At 51.8% G+C, this 22,603-nt stretch overlaps 7 protein-coding genes across 7 annotated transcripts; 3 read left to right on the top strand and 4 right to left on the bottom strand.

Moving 5' to 3' along the window:
- Positions 1-168: 168 nt before the first annotated feature.
- On the bottom strand, positions 169-2,021 carry BDV17DRAFT_300724 (cytochrome P450; the record flags this gene model as incomplete). The annotated part of the gene is made up of 5 exons (XM_073764120.1): positions 169-375; positions 449-642; positions 682-1,441; positions 1,701-1,854; positions 1,972-2,021. 5 exons carry the CDS (start codon positions 2,019-2,021, stop codon positions 169-171), a joined length of 1,365 nt encoding a protein of 454 aa, XP_073611814.1.
- Positions 2,022-2,775: 754 nt separating this feature from the next.
- Positions 2,776-5,334, bottom strand: BDV17DRAFT_198934 (transcription factor domain-containing protein). Its single transcript, XM_073755236.1, has 6 exons — positions 5,028-5,334; positions 4,851-4,954; positions 4,719-4,795; positions 4,008-4,648; positions 3,158-3,918; positions 2,776-3,095 (listed from the first exon to the last, which is right to left on the bottom strand). The coding sequence occupies exons 1-6, from the start codon at positions 5,097-5,099 to the stop codon at positions 2,846-2,848; spliced, it is 1,905 nt and encodes a 634-aa protein (XP_073611813.1). The 5' UTR covers positions 5,100-5,334; the 3' UTR covers positions 2,776-2,845.
- A 1,734-nt stretch (positions 5,335-7,068) lies between these two features.
- Positions 7,069-9,412, top strand: BDV17DRAFT_273183 (NCS2 family permease). Its single transcript, XM_073758997.1, has 4 exons — positions 7,069-7,519; positions 7,613-8,426; positions 8,478-8,582; positions 8,632-9,412. Exons 1-4 carry the CDS (start codon positions 7,482-7,484, stop codon positions 9,265-9,267), a joined length of 1,593 nt encoding a protein of 530 aa, XP_073611812.1. The 5' UTR covers positions 7,069-7,481; the 3' UTR covers positions 9,268-9,412.
- A 370-nt stretch (positions 9,413-9,782) lies between these two features.
- Positions 9,783-12,300, top strand: BDV17DRAFT_273177 (putative C6 transcription factor). Its single transcript, XM_073758996.1, has 6 exons — positions 9,783-10,127; positions 10,190-10,777; positions 10,829-10,977; positions 11,026-11,199; positions 11,278-11,631; positions 11,695-12,300. The coding sequence occupies exons 1-6, from the start codon at positions 10,005-10,007 to the stop codon at positions 12,185-12,187; spliced, it is 1,881 nt and encodes a 626-aa protein (XP_073611811.1). The 5' UTR covers positions 9,783-10,004; the 3' UTR covers positions 12,188-12,300.
- Positions 11,831-14,154, bottom strand: BDV17DRAFT_300720 (uncharacterized protein; the record flags this gene model as incomplete). Its single annotated transcript, XM_073764119.1, has 7 exons — positions 11,831-12,756; positions 12,830-12,940; positions 13,012-13,284; positions 13,360-13,643; positions 13,701-13,843; positions 13,896-13,921; positions 13,984-14,154. 7 exons carry the CDS (start codon positions 14,152-14,154, stop codon positions 12,406-12,408), a joined length of 1,359 nt encoding a protein of 452 aa, XP_073611810.1. The 3' UTR covers positions 11,831-12,405.
- A 1,544-nt stretch (positions 14,155-15,698) lies between these two features.
- On the top strand, positions 15,699-18,174 carry BDV17DRAFT_198738 (flavin-containing monooxygenase). Its single transcript, XM_073755234.1, has 7 exons — positions 15,699-16,023; positions 16,078-16,479; positions 16,538-16,866; positions 16,924-17,264; positions 17,326-17,473; positions 17,530-17,634; positions 17,711-18,174. Exons 1-7 carry the CDS (start codon positions 15,834-15,836, stop codon positions 17,864-17,866), a joined length of 1,671 nt encoding a protein of 556 aa, XP_073611809.1. The 5' UTR covers positions 15,699-15,833; the 3' UTR covers positions 17,867-18,174.
- A 3,368-nt stretch (positions 18,175-21,542) lies between these two features.
- On the bottom strand, positions 21,543-22,151 carry BDV17DRAFT_294919 (GNAT family N-acetyltransferase; the record flags this gene model as incomplete). Its single annotated transcript, XM_073762952.1, has 1 exon — positions 21,543-22,151. One exon carries the CDS (start codon positions 22,149-22,151, stop codon positions 21,543-21,545), a length of 609 nt encoding a protein of 202 aa, XP_073611808.1.
- Between the last annotated feature and the right edge of the window lie 452 nt (positions 22,152-22,603).

Genomic DNA, 22,603 nt, shown 5'->3' with positions numbered 1-22,603 from the left:
ATAATAATTTGTTTCGTGCGAGCGTGATTTTTATTTGCCTCACGATGTTTGACGTTGCCATGCGGTATTCTCTACCCTATGGACTTTACTCCGCCTAATAGTCCTGCCACCGTCACCCTCAGCTCCTGGGGACCTTAGTCATGCTAAGTGCCGGTCAAGAGAGCCCTTCTAGTCCCGTGCTGCAGTGTCATGGTCCCTCTTCTTCAGCTGAATGAACAAATTCTCAATATCCGCAACCCAAAAAGACGAAATTTTCCACGGCCGGTTCGGCTCAACAAGCTCCACATCAAAACGCAACAATAACTGGCTCACGAATTTGTAGACCTCAACTGTAGCGAGGTTCCTACCAACGCATACCCGCGAGCCGTGCCCGAACTGTATATATTAGCATTTTCAATTCCCACTATGTAAATCGTGACCGGGGAATCCTATAACTAGTGGAACTCACAGACGCAAGGTTTCGGTCCATAGCCTTGACTTCCTCCTCGCTGCTTCCGTCCCCCAGTATCCAGCGTTCAGGTAGCCATGTATCAGCATCGCTACCAAATAACCTCTGGCACCGGTTCTGGGCAAGGGGATTCATGGATATCGTGGCGCTCTGTGGTACAAAGCATCCGTCGAAGGTAATGCCACCGGCAGGTGCTATTCGTGGTAGCTGGTAAACCACGCTCGGATGCATACGGAATCCTTCCTTGATGCACGCCGTTAGGAACGGGAGGTCCTTGACAGTCGAGTAAGGGAGGCTGCGGTGCGTATTGCGCGAAGCGGCCTCATCAAGCTCAGATTGGAGACGCCGATATCGAGACCTGTCTTGAAGAATGTACCCGAGGACAGCCTTGATGGCGACAGATGTCGTGTCCGCGCCGGCGGCAAGGAGGTTCCCAACTTCTGCCATAACCTCCGGCATACCGACGGGCTGGCCATTGGTGTCTTTCATGGCCAGGAAGTAGTCGAGCATATCATTTTGGTGTTTTACCCCGGCCGGATTTGTCCGCATTCGCTTGACGACTTGCTCAACAGAGACCTTGACGAAGGCAGCGGTGAAACCGGCGTCTCGGAGGCCCAGACGCTCACCCAGCCAATTCATGAGTGGGTTCATCAGCAGGAACGACTGCCCTGGAAGATGGCCCATGTTCCCGGTCCAGTAGAATGCATCGTGGATGGCCTGTATGAAGTTGTCTGCGTCTTTTCCTTCTTTGATGAAACCCATGGGTTCGTCGACGCAGAGTTTACCGACGACGTCATATGCGAAGAACGAGGCCCAGTCGCTCAGACTCACGAGTCCGCCGTCTGTATCCACGATATGTTCGAACCGAGCAAGGGCTGCGTCCAAGACCGACTGAATTTTGTCGTCCTGGGAGAGGATGTAGGACATACTGTAGACGGCGGAAACTCTTCTGCGTAGAAATGCATGCTCGTTCGGATCCGTTGCGTTGAAGAACTGTGTCCGTTGGTTGTTAGCCATCCCGGGACTTTGCGAGTGATATGATCTGATAGAAGTCCAGAAAATTTAGAGAACCTACCCCATTCGCCATACCAAATGATCCTCCGAGCGCCTTCCAGGTGTCGTACCAATTTGTCTGCTACAGGCTTAGCCCGTCGTTCTTCTAGTCAAGATTTCCGAGGACAAAGCGTGTGCTTTTCCTTTTTCTTTTTCTTTCATTTTTTTTTTTTTTTTCAAATGCACCGCGGAGACTGACCTTCCTGGTTCCATGCTGATAGCTGTAGACAGTCCTAGCCAGATCTGGATGAACGACGCTAACTTCGTTCGGGGCGATCCTGACGACTGAGCCATATGTCCTGTGGAGAGCGAGGATATCTGCGTGCCATGTGCCTCCGAAATATTGATGTGTTCTCCAGAGCTCTGTACTCCGTGCTAAAAGAGGGCCGGGGACGTGCTTGAGTGGGTGAAGCCATATTCGATAGACGACGAGGCCTACTGTGAAAAAGAAGCCGCAGCAGAAGGCATACACAGGGACTAAATACAAATTGAGGTCGGAGGCAAAAGATCTCCCCAGCATTGTGACGGGAGTAAACAGGTTTCTCAGGTTATAGAGGTAACGAACACAGCAGTACGGGGAATTCCTAACATGTCTCATGATTGCCCAGCAGAAGGGCTTTTTTAACTTGATTCTACACCGCAATGGACAGGGAAGCGTCGTGTTCGTCAATTGTAGATAGACTTTCTTTGTTTTCGTCTTGGCTTGCTACTATACATTTTCGACAACCAATGTCGTCCTGTAGCTCCTCGATTTCAAGTCGAGAACACCCGATATCCAATCTTCTCTTTGGACAGATGCAATGCGACCACACAGTCACAAAGTGTAGTTGAACGCTCTCATGCATGGTCGGCCTCTGAGCTAGCCCCGAAGTCCTTGGACGTGGTCCGACCCTTCGGCCAAGCAAGGATGAAGGGGGCCTTGTGTCATTGAAGGTAAAAGCTGGTACGTGCCATTACGTCCTCGTCTAAATGAGGTCCAATGTTAATCGAGCTATTGGAGTAAGTCGGTTATAGAGCCCATGTGGGAATTACACTGCGGCAATCAGCACAAAGCAAGTCAATCTTTGCCAAGGGTAAGTTTATTTTATTTTATTTTTTTTATTTATTTATTTTTTTTTTTTGAAAATTCGATAGGCACGATGGCATGCATTGTATTCCCTAGGCAATCCTCTCATAACGAGTCTGCACCGTCACGTCTAACTTGAATGTTGGCAGATGAGGTTGGTGGTAAGGATCGGTCGTTGAGGGTTGTGCATGTTATGCGTATCGGAGCGAGTCTTAAGATGGGGGCAAATCTGACGCCAGTTTTATAAATGTCGATACGTCTGGCTTGGTGACAGACGATTAGTTGTGATTGATTGCTTTTTGGACAGCCTGCTGTGCAATATCGCGAAGACGAGAAATGAAGCTAGTGATCGCCTGTAAATGAGCCGCCTGGTCGATTTCGGAGATTTGCCTCAAGAAAGCACGCTCAATGACACATTTAGTCATTGTGAGGATGTAGACATCATCGGCCGCAGTCACTGCTGTTGGGTTTTCGAGCAAGTTGGAAAATATCGTGAGCACTGCCGCCATGGGGTAGAAGAGGAGAGACCTGCAGAGTTGAAGTTTAGAAAACAGCAAAGCTTAATCGAGGGGTCAGTGCTAAGCCCTTACCAGAAGCTCCCTGTACTTATCGAGTTTTCCGCATCCTGCAGAAAAAGCATCAACGAACGACTTGCTGCAACTGACATGGTCTGGCTGGATCTTAACCCGTCAATGATCCCTGGCGAGGAGCAGGTAGAGCGCCACGAATCACATCGGCTTCCGGCGAGGTAAACAATGTTGACGCAAAAGTAGTAGTTTAAGTGCATAGTCACAATCGACATAGTCATGGCACTCAGCTGCTTGAAGGCATCCTTCCCGTACGTCAATATCGGGCGTAAATCCGGCGGCATGGAGAGTCGCCATTGTTCAAGTTCATTGTCCAACTCTCGAATCAGACGAATAACCTCAGAATCGCTCGTCTGTAGCCCCTGGTGGGAATACAAAGCGGTAAATATCCGAGATTTGATGAGACTTAGCCGGAGTTCTTGAAAAAAGAGGGGACCATCAGTGGGGCGCGGCGCCGCAGAATACGCCATTCTAGAGAGGTTCGCCGTATACTCGCTGGGTAGCTGTAGATTACAGTCCTCGTCATGAAGGCAATGGCTTTGCCCTGTACGTAGGGAAAGATCCTTGTCCAGGCTATAGCAAAGCCAGAAAAGGTTGCGCAGGTGTTTCTTGATTCTCAGTTCACTCAAATCGGCGTAAGTATTCTCTGGTATTGGAACAGGGTCACCCATTGTGTGAATTCCGGCCGCAATAATGCAACGCGAGGATATGGAGATATAGTGCGTCGAGCTCTGCAGCTCGCCGGTCATGACCCCCACAATGGCCTGGATGAAGGAAGGGGTCATGGCATATTAGCGAGTGATCGTGTAGGGGTCTTGATTGCAGCTCGAGGGCTTTTGGATATTCAACATACCATTATGACTGTGGTCTGTAGTGCATCCAAGGTGGATGCTTCGCAGATTATTGACGGCAAAAGACTCTGTGCTTCCAAGATGTAAGCATCCCTGGGAACATTGGGAGGCAACGGGACATTGCAGTAGGCTCTTGGAAAGTCAACGCCGGATATAAGAGCGAGAAGGGCAAATATGCATGCTCTTGAACTTTGGCATGCGTCGCTCTCTCCGACCGAATAAGCTACATTGATCGTTTGAGAGAACAATGCTGAATTGATGACAGGAAATATCGCATGTATGGCCGAAGACCAGTATGCACCCAAGTAGCGATCCAAAACTGCTTTAGGAGGAAGCTCAAGTCGTCTGGTCGGGAACTGGGGGCTCTTTCCCAGTGGATTCGGGGTTATCCTAGACTTTTCCCACGGGGCATGATGAGCTTTGGGGAACGGAACCGTCGCGCCCGTCTTCGATTGGACCCATTGAACTCCTTCTGGAAGAAATGAGGGCGTTGTCGTATTCTCAACGGATATATCAACAATTTTCCATCCCGCAAAATGAATGATCCTGGAAGACGGCCGCAGGTATGTAGGGCCGGTCAATTGATATAGATCATGGGCCTGGCACGCCGCATGTGTTTTCTCCTCAACCACGGGTGGGTCCCCTACTAAGAAAGTTAAGAAAAACGTACAACAACCGTGCGAGTACGACGGTAGGAACAGAGCGCAACTTACCTTGCCGGCCGGACTCAGCTCGCAGCTGGTCGATATACCGAATGCGGTCAATAAGGTTTCGTTTCTGGCTAGTGGAACTGACAGTTCATGTCAGCAGAAACAGCTAATTATATGTTCCTTGAGTTCTCCTACCTTTTCTTGTGAACATTTACAGCGGAACGATGTCGAGCGTATGTGCAGTCGGCCTGGCGATGATAACACCAGTTGCACTGTGGTTGAGCACTGTCACATTTGATCTACTAGGCAGTCAGTTCGCAAACCAACCGACTTGCATCACAGCAAAGGCCAAGTCTCCAGTGTTTACCGTACCTTGCGACGGAAGCACGCATCGCAGGCGGTGGACCGTCGAGACCGTTCCGCCCCAGGTACGCAAGCTTGCATGGTGAGCTAGCAGGGGCTGGGCGTCATCGGAAAGACAACCGAGCAATTGATTGCGTAGATGGCGTCAAACTCAAATCCATATCAACGGGCCCATGGTTTGGCGAAAGCAATTTTGCAGGAATGTGGATGAGATGGTAGGAGACGTTGGCATTTCCCCAGTCTTGGATCGGAAGCCTCTCCCCGCTTAGGTAATCGGGGTCGACATTGTTGTTCTTCGAGGTTGAAAAGCGCGGTTTCTGTTCAGTCGGGCATGTCAAGTGAAATGGCCAGTAAAATTCCTTTGAAGCACTCAACTGCTGCACAGATCACGCAGAAAGCCCCGTTTCCGCCTCAGTGACAGCCAACCCCAATCGGGGGCCTTCTGCGCGCGGTTGTGATGGAAAATATATTATATATTATGAGGGTTAGTTTCGCTCTGACATCATGCCAAGGAAAGTGAGATATGACAAGTAGTCTGACTGTGAACAATCGATGACCATGGCGAATCAAGTTGCTGCATTGCGGTTACTTATTATGGTCGCGATGATTGCTTGTTGTGCGATAGCGCGTTCGCCAGACTCCCCGCTTCGCTTTCAAGACCGTATCCATTCTGTCAAGGTAAATCACGCAAGGGAAGAAGATGCACGCAGTCTGAGAATTCAAAGGACTGTTGAAGGACTGTCGTTTCGTGTCGTTCATTGGGAGTTATAACGCCCGTAATCATTGTAAAGTGTTGAGCTGGTATCGAACTTGAAATTGGGGTATTCGGGACACAGACAGCGAGACACTCTTTGAGGAACACGTGAAAATCGACCTTGAAGATCACTTTTGCATATCTTTGTCAGAGCCTACATTTCTTTCGCAAGGACATGTGCCGTTATCTAGCGAGGCATGTCTATGCTGCTGCTGGGCTACCCCGTGGAGCTCCAGGAAGGTCTTAGCATGGATCTCGGCTTTGGGAGTCTGCCGTGGAGTCTATAGTTCATCGGGTCGACCATCGGAGAGCTCCTAACGGGTTTCTGTACCTCGTGGAATATGCAGCATACACCAAGAAGCTGGCCATGGGCGGGGTGCGCGGTAATTCTGTCAATGTGCCTGCAGCTGGTGAGTGGTATCGATATTTTCGCGTCTACAATCGCCCGACACCAGTACGCACCTCGCCGATGTCATACCTGGCTAATGTTGCTGGACACCGGTGCGACTCCGGAGTGTAGACTAGCTAACAAATGAGTCATGTATGGTTGGACAAGGGATAAGCAAGGGGCCAGAGACACGAGGTCTGGGATCGGCGGAAGCCCCCGCAACACCCGGGGTAGAGTTGGGTGTTCGAGAGTTTGCGATCTCATGCACGATGCATCTCTGTGTGCAGTTTCATGTCTGATTGATTATTTTTGCGAGTGTAAGTTCGCGCTAGCAATGAATCTGGCTTGGCTCGACAGGCATAAGCGATGCTGATAAGGCTGGGAATTTGAAGCTGGCAGCAATCGTGCATCGTCGGTCTTCGCCGCCACTGCCGTCTGCGATCGGCGGCTCGAGCGTGTCTCCTCGTGTTTTGACAGTAGTAGTTATGACTTCGACCTAAACCGTAGTGATGGGCGGTCCGGTTCATTGGACGTCTGGACGTTGACACCGACGATCCTGCCTATCCCTCCCGCTTTTGCCACTGCCAGGACGTTGCGAAGTCTTCACCCCGCAGCTGAGGACAGGAGAGGGCAGTCGGAGGTTGCGCAGTCTCGGGGCTCAACAGGCGAAGCTTGATTGCAAATGCCAGAGCTGTCAGCAGCTGGAGCAGGTAATTTTGCCTCCGTAAGACGATTTGTCGCTGATAAGCAGCGGGCTGATACGTTTAACCGGGGAGATCCGCTGGGGGAGCGAGCTGCCATCTGACTCGCGGGCGCAGAGTCTCGTTCCGTGGGTTAGCTCGGCAAGTGCTACGCTGATAGCCTATCGCATCGGGCCCGCTGAGGGTCCAGAGATAACGATTTGAAGGTTTTTTGCCCGTTCGCCTCTAGAAATAAAATCCCAGCGCGCCGGTCGTGTGAGCTTCTGGAATGTCTCTTGTGCAGGCTTCAAGTCTCGATTGACGCGTCCTTGCGACTCAACACCCCCGTGGTGGTTCTCATATCTTTCATCTACCATATCAGACACTATGGGATACTCTGACTGGATTGGCCGCACCAATTCGGCTGTGGCTCGCAGCCCAGTCGGAAAGTGGTTTCGCCTGGAGGGGTCAGGTCATGTATGTCTCTGATCTAAGTGCGGCTCTGGGGCTTCTCTTGCTTTGCATGGGCTGCTCTTAATAGGGCTTGAAGGAGCTCTTACTGATTTGTCCATCAGCCTCGTGAACGAAAGGGTGCCTTTTTCTTCACTGAGATCCGTGCCGGCCTCGCCACATTCTTCGCGATGGCTTACATCATATCCGTCAACTCCAATATCACGAGGTGTGTATCCTTGTCTGACGGCTCCATTTAGCCGATGATGGAGTCGCAATGAAGCGCGGCGGGATGAAAGAGGCTAACAGTGCATTCTCACAGTGATACCGGCGGAACGTGTGTCTGTGCGGCCACAGAGGCCGACCCCATCTGCAATAACAATACCGATTATCTTCTGTGCAAGCAAGAAGTCAACCGTGACATCGTTACCGCAACCGCAGCCATCGCAGCCATCGCTAGCTTCTTCCTCGGTCTCCTTGCCAACCTCCCCGTCGCGCTTGCTCCCGGAATGGGCCTCAACGCTTACTTCGCTTATACAGTCGTCGGACACCACGGCAGTGGATTGATTCCCTACAGTCTTGCAGTGACTGCAGTATTTGTGGAGGGCTGGATCTTCCTCGGCTTGACTTTGCTGGGTATCCGACAGTGGCTTGCTCGTGCCATCCCGGCCTCGATCAAACTGGCAACTGGGGCTGGTATTGGCTTGTACCTGACGTTGATCGGTCTTAGTTATAGCGCTGGGCTTGGTGTTGTACAAGGAGGAACAGACAGCCCCATTCAGTTGGCAGGCTGCGCGCAGGATCAATTTGGCGAGGACGGATTATGTCCCTCGTACGCGAAAATGCGGAACCCGACCATGTGGATTGGTATATTCTGTGGCGGTGTCGTGACTGTTTTCCTGATGATGTACCGAGTCAAGGGTGCAGTCATTGCTGGTATTCTTCTGGTCTCTATCATCTCCTGGCCGCGCCCGACACCGGTTACTTTCTTCCCTCACACTGTGACTGGTGACAGCTCGTTCGACTTCTTCAAGAAAGTAGTCACCTTTCATCCGATCCAGCATACGTTGGTGGCTCAGGATTGGAATATCTCGAGCCATGGAGGGCAATTCGGCCTTGCACTGATCACTTTCTTGGTAAGGCTGCTGATCGAACGTCCCTTGACAAGGTGAAGCTAACCTAGATAGTATGTTGATATCCTCGACGCAACCGGCACATTGTATTCGATGGCCAAGTTTGCCGGAGCGATGGATGAACGCACCCAGGATTTCGAAGGGAGCGCCATGGCTTATGTAGGTTCTCAAAACCAGTTTCTCGAAATGTCACTGACAGTATCCACAGACCGTCGACGCTATTTGCATCTCGATCGGCTCATTGTTTGGTTCTCCACCAGTGACAGCTTTCGTTGAGAGTGGTGCGGGTATCTCGGAAGGCGGAAAGACTGGATTGACATCCTGCGTGACGGGTATTTGCTTTTTCATCGCCGTCTTCTTTGCGCCGATTTTCGCCTCAATTCCGCCATGGGCTACTGGTAGCACGCTAGTGATTGTTGGCTCGATGATGATGCACGCTACCCTTGAGATCAACTGGCGGTATCTTGGAGACGCCGTGCCCGCGTTCCTGACAATCGCGATCATGCCCTTCACCTACAGCATTGCCGATGGTTTGATTGCTGGTATCCTCAGCTATATCCTCATCAACGGCGGGGTCTTTGTCATCACCAAGTTGACCGGAGGTCGAATTGTCCCTCCCAACCGAGAGGACGAACACGACGCCTGGACCTGGAAGATTCCTGGAGGTTTCTTCCCTCCATGGTTGGTTCGCGCTGTTCACGGCAAGAAGGACTTCTGGCGACCTTATGACGAGGCGAACGACTTGGATCTCGGCGTCACGCCTCACGAATCGGTTTCATCGCAGGATCGGGTCGCCAATAAGGTTCCGGCCTCAAAGGAGCAATATTCTGACGAGAAGCAGTAAGACCAATTGTATAGTGCAGGATATGTTCCGGAGTTGAGAACGGTACTGGGTGTATGTATTTAGTGAGCAATAGCTGCCTTTTATTTTTAGTCAATCTTAATAGACGTGTTTCTGCCGTTCGGAGCTGTCATTCATGCAAGTCGTTGCTCGTCCATCACCTTATCAGACAGGCGGAGGCGGACCCCCGCTGGGCTGCGGAGTTGATCGACGAGGATTGATCAGAAACCCACTTCAACCCCGAACAAATTGCATGAGCTAGCGACACAGATATTGGTCGGACTATGAACTTGCCGGATTAGTCTCGGAGTATTCGGTGAACTCTAGGCCTTGTCGTGATGGATCATGGGTGGACAGAGTCTGTGGAGGGGAAGTGGAAATGAGTTCCGGAGTAGAGCACCCTGGCCAATGGTAGAGGCCATGCAGCCTCAGGCACCACGGCGCAGGCACGGAGTCTTCGGAGAACTTTCAGCTTCCCTCTTCCCTTTCTTGCGACCGAACAGAAGAACACAAGGTACCCCTGACTCGCAACAAGCTGCCTGTTGCACTGCTCCAATTGCAAGTCGCATGAAGCGAGACGCCTTCCCCATCGATTGGTCACATCTGCTGCGTGATCGATCATCGTTATCCTCCTGCGGGAACTGGCACCAATTTCTTGGGACGGTTCTCCCAAACTCTCGGTACCTTTGCGTTCGCATCTTGTTCCCGCCTTATTTCTATCGCCTTCGCTCTTCTCGCTGATGCCCAGTTCAAAGTCCCGTCGCATCGCCCCCGTGGCTTCTGAACTCGCCGCCAATGACACCCAGAAACGCAGGAAGAACGTCGGTACTGCATGCTCGAACTGCAAATCTCGAAAGCTCAAGGTCTATATATTCTTGCGATCCCCTAGATTCGGAATCGGCGCTAACATCTCGCTGTTTGAAAGTGTACCGGAGCACCTCCCTGCGCCAACTGCCTCAAAAGCAACCTCGATTGTACCCTCGACGAAGCCGCCGATAAGCGCCGACGCGGAGTCTTGAAGCGCAAGATTGACAAATACCAAGATAAGGAAGATTTGCTGGTGCGCCTTCTTGCGTTCTTCCGCGGGCGCAGTCCCCGTTGCACAACTCCGCTCGTCAATTTGATCCGCAACAATGCCTCTCCAGCCGAGATTCGTTTCTATATCGAGAACCAGTTGCCGCGGTCGGATTCTACGTATACACCCGAGATACTAGATATTTATAGGGGTATTGAGCACCAAGATTTGTCTGAGCCGTTACCCAAGCGCCGAATGCTTGAGACCAGCAGCCCTTCGTCGGGTATCGCAGGTTTCTCTGTTCCCGCGCAGCCGTGGACCTCCATCACCAGCGACAACGAACTTGTCTCTGAACTGATATATTCATGGTTTACATGGGCTCACCCGTTTTACAATTTTATCGACCGCGACCTCTTTATCCGCGATATGAAATCTGGCTCACTCTCCGCTCCATGTTGTTCTCCTTTCTTGGTCAATGTCATACTCTCTAATGCATGCGTGAGTTGGCCCGAACCTTCGCTTGACCATCGAATACTCATTCATCCCCAGGCGTACACAGACTATTCCAAACATGGACTTCAAGATAATCTTTTCTCTAAGCGAGCGGATTTCTATAAGGAGGCGAGACGTCTACTGGAAAAGGAAGAGGGCCACATTAGCTTGCCCACGGTGCAGGGGTTGGGGGTGTTATGGGTCTGGTACGAGACTTCCCAATTATCAATAGGCTCATAAGCTCACCGCACTAGCGCGTTATGTGCTGGTCATGACCGACAGGCGTGGATTAGGGGAAGACAACTCACATATTACTTGCGGGAGCTCTCGGAGGGATTCTCAAACATCTCGCCGGAGTCCGAACCCGATACGGCTTGCATGGCTAGGTCTGTCAATCACACCAATTGGGGGTTGTTTAACCTTGCAATGTACGTACCAGTACCCCATACCCGGGTTCTTCGTTGTCGGCATCGTACGCGAACTTGGTGTTCTGACCATCTACTCAGGCTCACAGCTTTGTGGGATAAAAAAGCTCCTATCATCCGACCGCCCAGCCAGCCTCCCTTCTTGTCCCCGTGGAGATGCGACAAAGGCCAACGGTACTCGCATCCCAATCTGTCATACGGCGTTGACGCACACACCACATGCTTGTTTAACGCCCTCTGCAATCTTAATCGCATTGCGTATGACCTTGCTTCAATCTTCTCCTCCCACAAGGAAACAGCCTCAGCCTGTGCGTCCCACTCAGAGCTCAAGAGCGAGACGCTCGAAGCGCTCAAGAAGCTAAACGAGTGGCTTGGGGAACTTCCAAGGTGTCTTCAGGAGGGAAATGTTGATGATCCTCATTGCTTGACTTTGCAGTAAGTCTAGTCCATTCTCCAGACCAACCCAAAAGAGTGGCAACAGCTAAATGAACGCATAAGCATGCACTACCATACCGTAATAACTGCCGTCTATGGCGCCTTAAGAGTCCCTCCCATGCGCTTACCTAACCACCTTCCCCTGGACACGAGGATCCAAAAGTCCATCTCGTCACCCGCTCAGACAGCCCTCTCATCAGCTCGCAGAATCGCCCACTTGACGCTCGTCCACCGCGCGCATTCGGATTCCAATCGCATGCCTTCTGCGAATATGCCCTGCGTCGTGGCGGCTCTTCACGTGCTCCTCGACGCCCTCGATGACCCTGCCAGCCGAGATGCCTTCATTGCGCTCGCGGTTGCGGCGGGTGCGTTCACACGGAGGTGGGAACACGTTCAGGTGGCTCTTCGCAGTCTCCAGGAGACCGCGCGACAGCGGGACGTTGTGCTCCCGGAGGAAATAGCTCCGATCTTCTTGGACGCGGAGCAGGTTTCGGAAAAAAGCTCTCCTGGAAAGTCCGAGACACCGGAGGATGTCCGCTTAATGATGCCCTTATGAACATACGAAAACACTCTTGTCATGATTAGCCGCATATTGGAGTTGGTTTTGGTCCAGGCTTGGAAACATGGATGGATAGATGGTTGGGTGGTAGATAATGTATTCTATAGCATTCTTTTATATTCGTCGCTCATATTTAGTCATAATTCGTTATTCCCACTCGCTTAACCTGATCCAAAAGCCCAATCATTATATATTCCAACGCTAGACGGCGACAATTAAACCGTCTCGTGCCGCTGCACCTCGTTCAGTCTGAAAAAGGTCGTCATCCTCTTGACTGGGGACATAGGGGCCTGTTTCTCTATAGGCCCATTCCCATTCCCAGCCGGCGACCTGGTCGCTCGCGTCTTCTGTCTATGTTTTTCCTGCTTACCAATCCCCACCGCTTTGCCGGTTGCCTTCTGCCACCAGGGAATGTATTTCTCGCGCCAATGCCAAAGCGCCCAGACGCCCATCGTGGCCAGCGTCAAGGGCACGGTGACCGCCCAGTAGATCCAGAACTCGTCCGCCGTGAGCCAAGTATTGCCGGGGTCAGCTTGGAAGCTGAAGAAGTTTGTTCCGAAGAGGCCCTGGTGTAGGTTGTCAGTCAGTCGCCGTTGCCTTTTGAGCACGTATTCATCTGCACGTGATGGGCAGACTCACGGACACAAACGTCCCTGGCAGATACACCATACTCACCACCGCAACCGTGGTCATCATCCTGCTGTCCGACCGGGCTGCGTGTCCGAATCCTTGCGAGACTTCATTGAATGCCTATTGATTTCATTTGTGGTTAGTTTCACTCTCGAATCACTGATCATCAGGTCACGGGAAACGGTAAGTACCAGATTGATCTCGTTCTCATGCCTATCATTCAGAGACTTGGACCGCATCTTTAGCGAGTGCGCTCTCTTTTCTTCGTACAGAAATCGCTGACGAGTTTTCATCCACGTGCTTAGGTTCTTGCGGACCTCATCGCCGTCTTCTATTCGCCAGCGAAGTTGCTCCTCCGCCATTACTCGCAAGGTGTGTTGTGCTACCTCGATCGTTTCCTGGTAGTGGAAAAGATGCCGGAGGATATCGTGCAGGAGTGGGAAATCGGGTTCTTTGGATCGTTCCTATAGCACGGCAATTATGCCGGTCAGAAGTGCCCTGATGGAAAGCACTTGAGCATCCAACGCTGACGAACATACCTTTTCTTGTCCCCGCACCAGGTCTCTCAACAGCCAGAATGCGTCGTCATATTGCTCGAGGATTATTCGCGCAAAGACCGCGTGCCAGGGGAAGGGGTTGCATCTGCGCTCTGCTGCAGTCGGCACCGCCTTGAGGAAGCTCTGTTCCTGACGTTGTTTGAATTCGAAAACATAAACTAACTGTCTTCCGGTCGCCGCATCCCATGTTACGTGGATCGTAGGCTGTTTCCATTTATAATCATCTGCCGCTTTGACTTCTTTGACCTTGAAGCATGACCAAGAGGCTGATATGATGTTAGATCTCGGAGACCATCAAATGTGCGCGCAAAGATCGAGCATACCCTCTGGCCAGACCCTCGACTCTGAACAGCCATATTCGCAGTGGAAGGACCCGTTGATGTCCTTTTCCAGCACCGGCCAGAATTCTTCCTGAAAGTCAGACTTGAAGTTTGGGCTCTCTTTCTTGTATACTTCGGAGAGAAACCTGCGGTCGGCGTCAGAAGCGCGATCGGAAAGGGAGGACTAGCGATGCGTACACGATAAGGTTGGAGTCCGGCTTGCGCTGTGCGACAAGGATCAGTCAGCTTTTCGGCTCCCTTTTGCGAGGCTTCCGAGACAACTTACCTTCACTATGTCCAAATCATTTCCTTCGGGGCATGGAAGCCACTTCCCGGTATCTTTCTCAGAATCAATGGTTAGCGACCGAATCAATGTAGATGCTAAGGCTGGAGCCGTGCCCGTACCAAACTCCTCGAATATCTGGACCATCGGATGTGGCGCGGGGCTGTGATCCATGGTTGCGACTATAGTTTGACTCGAGCACAATCGCTCTATCAACGGGGCAGAATTTCGTGAAAACCACGGGCGCAATCTTTCTGTTAAATCAGAGCCAGACCGCTGCTTCCCTTCGCCGCTGCTTCGCTTCGCCGTCAGGGCGACCGACCGGAATGTCAAGCCAGGGGGACGACGAGGCTGGGACCGGTCGCTTTTTGCTTCTTTTACCCCAATTTCCCTAGTCGCGGGTCACGACTCAGCGGCAACGGAGCCGCAGCTGGGCGCTTCGCCGCAAGCATGATCTAGGTCTAGACAAATCGATTGGCGGATAACGTGCTGCGCTGTGGCACAGCTCGTTTCACCCATTGGAAAAGGGGCTGATGATCGCGCGAAAGTACGAAATTGATTCGGTCGGACGCGTCCGGGATCCGTGGCAGCAGCGTAGTGGCCGAGCCCGCACCATGATGGTTCGGCTGACAGCAAGGCTCCCCAGTCCCCCTGGACCCTGATCGGTGACTTGTCTAATACCAAAGCGCGAACTTACGGGCTTCCACTGCGACTACGAAGCTACGAGCCTATCTACAGTATGACTGAGAGCCAGAACGGACAATCACTTATCGAACATTGTGGCTATGTTGCGCTTCGCAGGGAATAGCCTGCTGTAAATTCAGCTGTGCTCCTGACGAGGCTACTGTACAGATCGTCAGTCGGCAATCTACTTCGACGACCTGACCCGGCTTACGTAGCTAGAGGGATGAATACCACGTCGTATCTACATAGCTTTATGTTCGTATGGTACGCGGGTGGCTCGATTGGCTGGCTCACCCATTTCCGTCGCACAGCGTCTCAGGGCGTCCATGCTGGCCTTTCTTCCACTATCCTCTTACCTCTCTGCACTCGCCATTCAACGAGATTGCCTTCTTGACTAGCCCGCATGTTAACAATGCTGTCGGCCGTTGGGAGAACTCGTTAGCCGCCAGACTGTATGGTCCTGAGCCGCCCGACACCTATATACAGTCCGTGCCCGGTGATGCAGATATATATATACAAGCACATCTTCCGTATGCTTGCTGCTCACTTGACAAGGCTGTTATCGCCCCACCACAATGAAACGCGAGCCTTTTTCTACTCAAGCCTCTTCTTTACGGACTTCGTTCAATTTCAGCTTGTTCTATTATCACGACATACCTTCCGAGTCACAGGTTGATGAAGATTGAAGAGCTTCGAATCGTGGGGGAAATAGCTGTGGGGCGAGCCGCCTATCACGGACACTATGAGCAACCGTTGGGATTTATCATTTACGACTCAAACCCTCTACGCCTTGAAGTGCTTTCAGCTCTGCGAGCATTGCGAGCGTATTGCAGAATATGAACGACACCTGCCTCGTTGCGAGCAGTTTCATCTGTGCGGAGGCCGGAGATGCGCCTGACTCGTGCAGGCAGACTCCGGTGTCCAACCTCGGCACAGGGAGTCAGGGACGGACGATTGCCAGTAATCAGACAAACACAATGCCCCGTGCGTTGCAGAATCAAGGCAAAATCAAGGCAGTTCACGACCCTGTGCATAATCACATACCCAGCGCATTATCATATATCGCGTGCGAGTTCACAGAACCCTTCCTTTATAAGGTTGTTTTATTACATCCTTCGGGAGTCGAAACTAATCAACTGTGACCCCGCTGTACTCGCTCCGCAACCAGGATGACGCAGGAAGCCAAACCGAGAACTACCAATGTTCTCCCCTCCTACAGCCAGATCGCGTGCGTTGGCGCCGGGATCAGTGGAATCGCACTTGGTGCCACGCTGAAACGATGGTATCAGATGGACGATATCCGGTTCTTTGAGCGACATAGCGATTGCGGCGGGACGTGGCATATTAGCTCTTACCCCGGTAGTGTTGTCGTCCCCTCGTTCGCTCTCCGCAGCTAACCGTATATCTGTACAGGCTGCGCATGCGATGTACCCAGCGCTCTCTATAGTTACTCGTTCGCGCCAAACCCAGCATGGACCAAGCTGATGCCCTCGTATACGGAGATCAAGGCCTACCAGCAGGATGTGGCGGACTCATACAGATTGCTTGACAAAATGAGTTTCTGCACCGAGGTCAAGGAGTGTATCTGGCGTGAGGATGCTTCACGGTGGTTGATGACCTTGCGAAACGTGGACACCGACGAGATTTCCTATCACGAATGCCAGATTCTGTTTGGAGCTACGGGCGTGCTAGTCGAGCCTCGGGCCTGCGATATACCTGGCGCGTCGACGTTTAAGGGCTCGCTCTTTCACTCTGCGAGGTGGAATCACGATGTTAGTCTTGAGGGGAAGAAGGTTGTTGTTATCGGCAATGGATGTGCGTCACCATGTTTATGAATGATTCCCTTGGCATTGGAATCTAACTAGCAATGCAGGTACCGCTGCACAAATCGTTCCCGCCATTATAAAACGCAGCGGTTCGGTTACGCAAATCATTCGTAGCCAGCACTGGGTTGTCGAGGCAGCGAACTTGGTGTATACACCGGCTATGACCTGGGCCTTTCGCAATATCCCTGGGCTGCAGAGGCTGCATCGCTTTGCAATTTACCAGGCTGCCGAAGCCGATTGGCAATTATTCCCGATGACCAAATCCGCCGCCCGATATCGACAGAAGCGGCGTAGGGAGATCGAAGCATATATGCGAAAAACGGCTCCAGAGAAATACCACGATATCCTCATACCTGATTTTGAGGTTGGGTGTAAGGTAAGATGCGCTCGCATCGACTCTTCTAAACTGCATACTCTAACTCGGGTGTCTCAGCGCCGGATTTTCGACTGCGGCTACCTCAAGTCCCTTCACAACGAAAAGATGCTCCTAACCGACGCTAAAATTCTTGGAATCACACCAGAAGGCATCGAAACCTCGACGGGATTCATCGAAGCAGACGTAATAGTCCTCGCAACCGGTTTCAAGACAAATACGTTCCTCCTGGGAATGACTGTCCACGGCCGAAACGGCATAACCGTGGATGAGCACTGGAGTCGTCAAGATGGCCCCGGAGCATACAATACCTCAGCGATGAACGGCTTCCCCAACTTCTTCCTTCTGTTAGGACCAAATACAGTCACTGGGCATACGTCGGCAGTCATGGCTGCGGAGAAGTAATCCCACGCCTATTTACTGAGATAATCCACCCGGAATGCTGACACGAAAGTATTGCAGCTCGGTGAACTATGCCCTTCGCATCCTGAAGCCTGTTCTCGATGGTTCGGCAGCGTCAGTGGAAGTGAAGCTTGAAGCCGAAGACACCTATATCGAAAGAATACAGGCTGCATCGCGAGAGACAGTCTGGCATGCAGGGTGCCATTCTGTATGTCCTCTTTCGAGATACATGTGTCCAAACGAATCACTAATGTTATTTGACAGTGGTACGTCAACGACAAGAGCTGGAATGCGATGGGTTACCCCTGGACACAGGCGCACTTCTGGTACAGGAGTTTGTTCCCCATTTGGAAAGATTGGAATACCAAGGTTGGTTTGTTCATCGCGGCTTTGCGTCCTATCGGAAGGCCAAGCTAAGAAAAGTGGGAGTAAACAGTGGACTCAGAAACCGACTACCCGCCGAAACTGGAAGCGGATATTGCTGCTCGTTTTGTTGATTGCTTGGGCTGGTATTCGAAGTCGCAAGACAGGCGCTGGTCAGCGGAGCATTGCTGGATTGACGGGGCTTCTGCGGGCTTTGAGGAAAAGGTCTGGAGTTTAGGGCTTGTATAATGATTTCCCAAGCCAAAACCGAAGCAATCCAGCCCCCTGGAGCCCTACATCCGACCTTCTTTTCAGCCCGGCAGCTGGAGACAATGGGATTTGGATCTAACATGATATTGGCATGTTGTGCCTGCAAGACTTAAGTCCGCTGGTAGAGGGAGACCAGGTGATGTAAAAGAGGAGGGTTGTCGAGCATAGAATAGTATCTTCATCATCTTCAACGACGGTCCATCTTGGATACATACACTATACGATAATCAAGTTTCAATCACATCGACAATATTGGTCACAACCGCACTAGCAAGCCTCGTCGGCAAGATTGTAGGGTCTATTGGCTTCGGCCTCATGGGTACGTTTGCTTGGTGTCTTCCCCATAACAAAACTTGACCTTATCTCGAGATGCAGGTTTCAGCCGCCCCTGGGCTCCAACCGAGTACCCCGTCACAGCAAAGTTTATGAGAACTGCACTGAAACAGGGTGCGGATTTCTGGAATGGAGTACGTAAATTAACCTTTAATTCCTAGAAGCTATGCAGTAACTAATCCTGACCTAAAGAGCCTCCACTACGGCACACCCACGCCAACTCCCTGCATTTATTGAAGCCCTACTTCACAACGTACGCCTAAGGCGCCGAAAAGGTCATCCTAAGCATCAAAGGCGCAAACAGCGCTACAACCCACGAGCCAGACTGTACCCCCGACGGAATCCGGTCCTCCGTCGAAACAGCCTATCCATCCTCGACGGGGTCAAGAAGATTGATATACTCGAGTGCGCGCGCATTGAACCCAATGTACCCATTAAGGCAAGTATTGGTGCCCTGGCCGAGTTCGTCAAAGAGGGCAAGATTGGCGGCATTGGGATTTCTGAGGCGAAAGTAGTACCGCCACTTACAATCCCTTCAATCAATCCTCCCGCCCATATAGGAAAAGATTGCTAACCACTTATTCAATCCAAAACAGTAAACATCGCAATAATAGCATACAGCCCCCTCGGCCCCGGCTGGCTAACAGGAAAAATCCGCAAAAAGGACGATCTCGCCCCGACAGATATGCGGCGCATGCAACCGTGTTTCCAGCCTGCGGTGTTCGCCAATAACCTGCAGCTCGTTTGAGGCCGTCGACGCCATTGCGAGGCGTAAGGGCGTGACCCTTGCGCAAGTGGCGATTGCTTGGGTGCGTGCGCAGGGCGCTATACCTATTCCCGGGGCGTCTACTAAGGAGATGGTTCTGGAGAATTTGGATAGGGATGTTGTTTTGTGTGAGGGGGAGCTGAAGGAGATTTAGGGTGTAGTTGATAGGGTGACTGTTTTGGGGGAGAGGTGTGGGGCGAAGCATGAGAGGTTGTTGAATTTATAGAAGGTTAAGGGTGGACGGCGAGGAGTGCGTTCAAACAGCTGCGTTAGCACTTGATGTAGGGCAAACATATGAGAATGTTAGTGAAGCATTGAGTAAGACAAGTTGGCAAGATAGAGCAGAATATCTGAGCTCCATCTTCTCTCAACGTTGCTTTCCTGCCCCGGGACGGCCCTCGTACCTACCCCTTCCCCAATCGAGTCAGTCCAAGCGCAGAGCTTGCCAGTAACATAACATAGACGTTGGTTTCAAGCAGATTGTTATCGGGGCATTGCATGAACTGTGTCAGAAGACGCCCAGGCCGGTCTCACCCTACCTATCCGCCACTTCGAAGTGCCGGTGCTGTACCTGTCGCTGGTGGCTGCAGACCGCCAGAGGCTGTCAGGCCTCATGTCCGTAAGTGATAGCGGCCAATGTTGATCATTCGTCATTGAGAATAATAATCCATTGAAAGGCAATGCGGAAAAAGAAGGCATAGTCACATCCGCGCAAGACAGGATGCGGTGGCAGCTGCCGAGTCTCGCAATGATCTAGTGTCGTCGATTTCCCGGCCAAGCTCATTCATCAATGAAAATGAGCGAGCGGACTAGCCGACAGCCTTTAGGCTAGCGTAGTCAACGGTCACGCATAAGGCTATTGGCGACACTGCTATGGAGTATCCAGTACATTGACTCGCGGGATACAAGCTAGAGCGGCATCCGCCATCCGGCCAGGGTTTCTAAGACCGGGTGGCACTCCGAAGCAAATGGCCAGCCTCTGTACTTTATAGTGGAACCTCTCGGTGGGATATTTGCCGTGTAATACTTAGTGGCGTTTGGTATATCTCCTTACCCCATTGTCCTACTGTTGGGTGTTGAAACTAGCAACTCCTGTCACTGATTCATGCTGCACAGCAACAAAGCAACGAAACTGCCTTGGGTTGCTAGGTATGATATCCCTGGCGGTGCGCTAAATACAAGTTAACAGTAGATAGGCGTCAAGACCAACCATCCTGGTACTACTCGATTACCACGTTCCTAACACTGATACCGTGATAGACATATGGACGAAGGAAGCTAAGTAAACCATCCGCCTCCTCCGTGGCGGCGTATGCATACGCGGCTGGTGGCGCTCTTCATATCAGCTCGTCAGCCTCGTGATACTACTGGTCTAAACAACAATCGCTCCTATCGAACTTCATGTTGTTCCCTTTTGGCAGTCACCAAGTCTCGGTGAGATATCATGGTAGTATGCAACAGCGTATCTAGTATCCTGCCCGTTTTACGGCGAGACAAGTTATCGCCGGCGCTGCACTTGAAGGTATTTGGGATCTAGAAAAAACGACGACACAGTTCGAGTGTGAGGGTATACGTCCTAAGTTTCTATTCCTAAGTTCCTATCCGAACAGGACGTCTGGCTGGCGCCATCACGAAAGCAGCGACTTCGGCAGGTTCCACTCGGCTGGGCTCAGGCTAGAAACTACCAAGCAATGAAAGACTCGGCGCCTCATCGTCGCGAGATCTTCTGTAGTAGACAGTAATTAATAACTATCTGCTGGTGTATACTGGTAATACTCCAGAGATACTGGAACTGATACCGATACCGGTAATACAGGGTAAAATGAGCGGATCAATCTAATCAGATAAACAGCCCCACACCTTCTTCCGACAACCGCCGGAAAAGTTTTTACTCCTAGGTGCACCCCTCCATCACTCAGCATAAGCAGCCCACAACCAAGTTCCACAGGGACCACAACAATTGAACCGGTGAGAAAACAGGGTCAAGCCAAGGGTTCTGGGCACTCCATTCGCATTTCGCCTTTCGCCTATGGAGAGGCCCATTTCGAGGTCCCTTTATCCGATCGGTCTTTACGACCCTTTGGGGGTTGGGGCATGCAGCCCGGGCTGATGATCATCCACACCGGATCATTTTTGCTCGGAGTTTAGATACGAGTCATTGACTCTGTGGCCCTAGTCATCCTGGGTTCGACCTTGAGGGAACGGTGTCCCTCGCTTTTCCAGTCCTCTTCTCCGAGGTCCGTATAGCTTCGTGAAGGCCTAGCCACTAAGGGCATAGAGGCTGTCAAGCTATTGAATAGCTGATAAATTGCCTTGGCGATTGAGGGATTTAGATTATGACCAGCTCGTGCCACCCGGTTATCGTCCGAGAAGGAAGCAAGCGAAAGTTTATTCGAGTAGTCACTAATCATCGCAAACTGAGAACTCAGGCGAGGATTCTCGAAATGTCACTGGCACAACGACATGATAAAGCATTCCGAAGAAGATTAAGTTCTTATTTTCTTGTCACTGACGTGATTGGCTCGACTGTTCTGACAGCCAAATATTACTGCGTCTTCTGCTGCGCCTGCGCCCTCTGCGCCTCCCACTGCTCCCTCGTAATCCGATATCGCACCTCCCCCTCCTCAATCCCCGGCGGCGGCGTCGGATACTCATTAAACCAGGTATCAACATGCTCCATGCCACACTTCGCCATAACCTTCCTACTCGGCCCATTAACAGTCATCGTCTCCCCGAAGACCTCCTGCAGCCCTAGATCCTCGAATGCATGGCGGATGAGCTCCTTCGACCCCTCCGTCGCGTAGCCCTTCCCCCACGCCGAGCGCAAAAGGCGATACCCTGTCTCCGAGCGCTCCGTGTTGAAGTTCTCAGTCGGCTTGTTAGGGTCTATGGGTGTTGGCGCGAGAATCCACCACCCGATTGCCTCGTCGCCGGCGTATGCGACCCAGGTTCCTAGTCCTGGGAGGGGGTTTGCGGTGTTGAGGAGCCATTCGTGGACTTGCTTTGTTTCCTCGTCTGTGAGCGGGCGCCCGAAGCCGATGTGTTTCATGACTTCGGGGTCCTGGTCTAGTTCTTTTGTGAGGGCATAGTGCTCTGCTGCGAGAGGGACGAATCGCAGGCGCGACGAATGCAGCGTTGCTTGTGTTTTGGTCATGGTGGTGGTGTCGTGGATGTGGCTTGACAGAGTGTCGGGCTTGGTGGGGGAGTTGAGTTTGGTGGCTGCGGCGGTCCCAGAGTAGTGATGTCTAGCAAAGGCAGTAGAGAGGTCCAGTCGAGGGGAGGAGTGGCGGAGCGGAATTGGATTTGGAACAGGAATCCGAGAGGCGAGGTTGCGACTTGGTGACAGCAGGCGAGGACTGGGTTTGGCTGTCGTGTTAAAAGTTGGTCTGAGTATAATTAGCACTCCTTTCTGCCTTATATGCTTGGATCCGGCAGTTGGGGTGCATGCGTGGGAGCTGCTAAGGAAATGCTAAGGAGTAAGCAGCACTGGAACGCTTGCAGCGTCTGGGAAAGGATTGGCGCTGCCCCATTCAAGACGCAGGAGAGACACGACTATCCTTGCCCCTTGCTGGCTGCAGGTCTCTAGCGCTTACTGCGTCATTGGGC

The sequence above is a fragment of the Aspergillus undulatus genome, assembly GCF_047715775.1.
Source record: "Aspergillus undulatus strain CBS 261.88 unplaced genomic scaffold BDV17scaffold_60, whole genome shotgun sequence".
Taxonomy (NCBI): domain Eukaryota; kingdom Fungi; phylum Ascomycota; class Eurotiomycetes; order Eurotiales; family Aspergillaceae; genus Aspergillus; species Aspergillus undulatus.
This window is presented reverse-complemented; position numbering and strand designations above follow the sequence as displayed.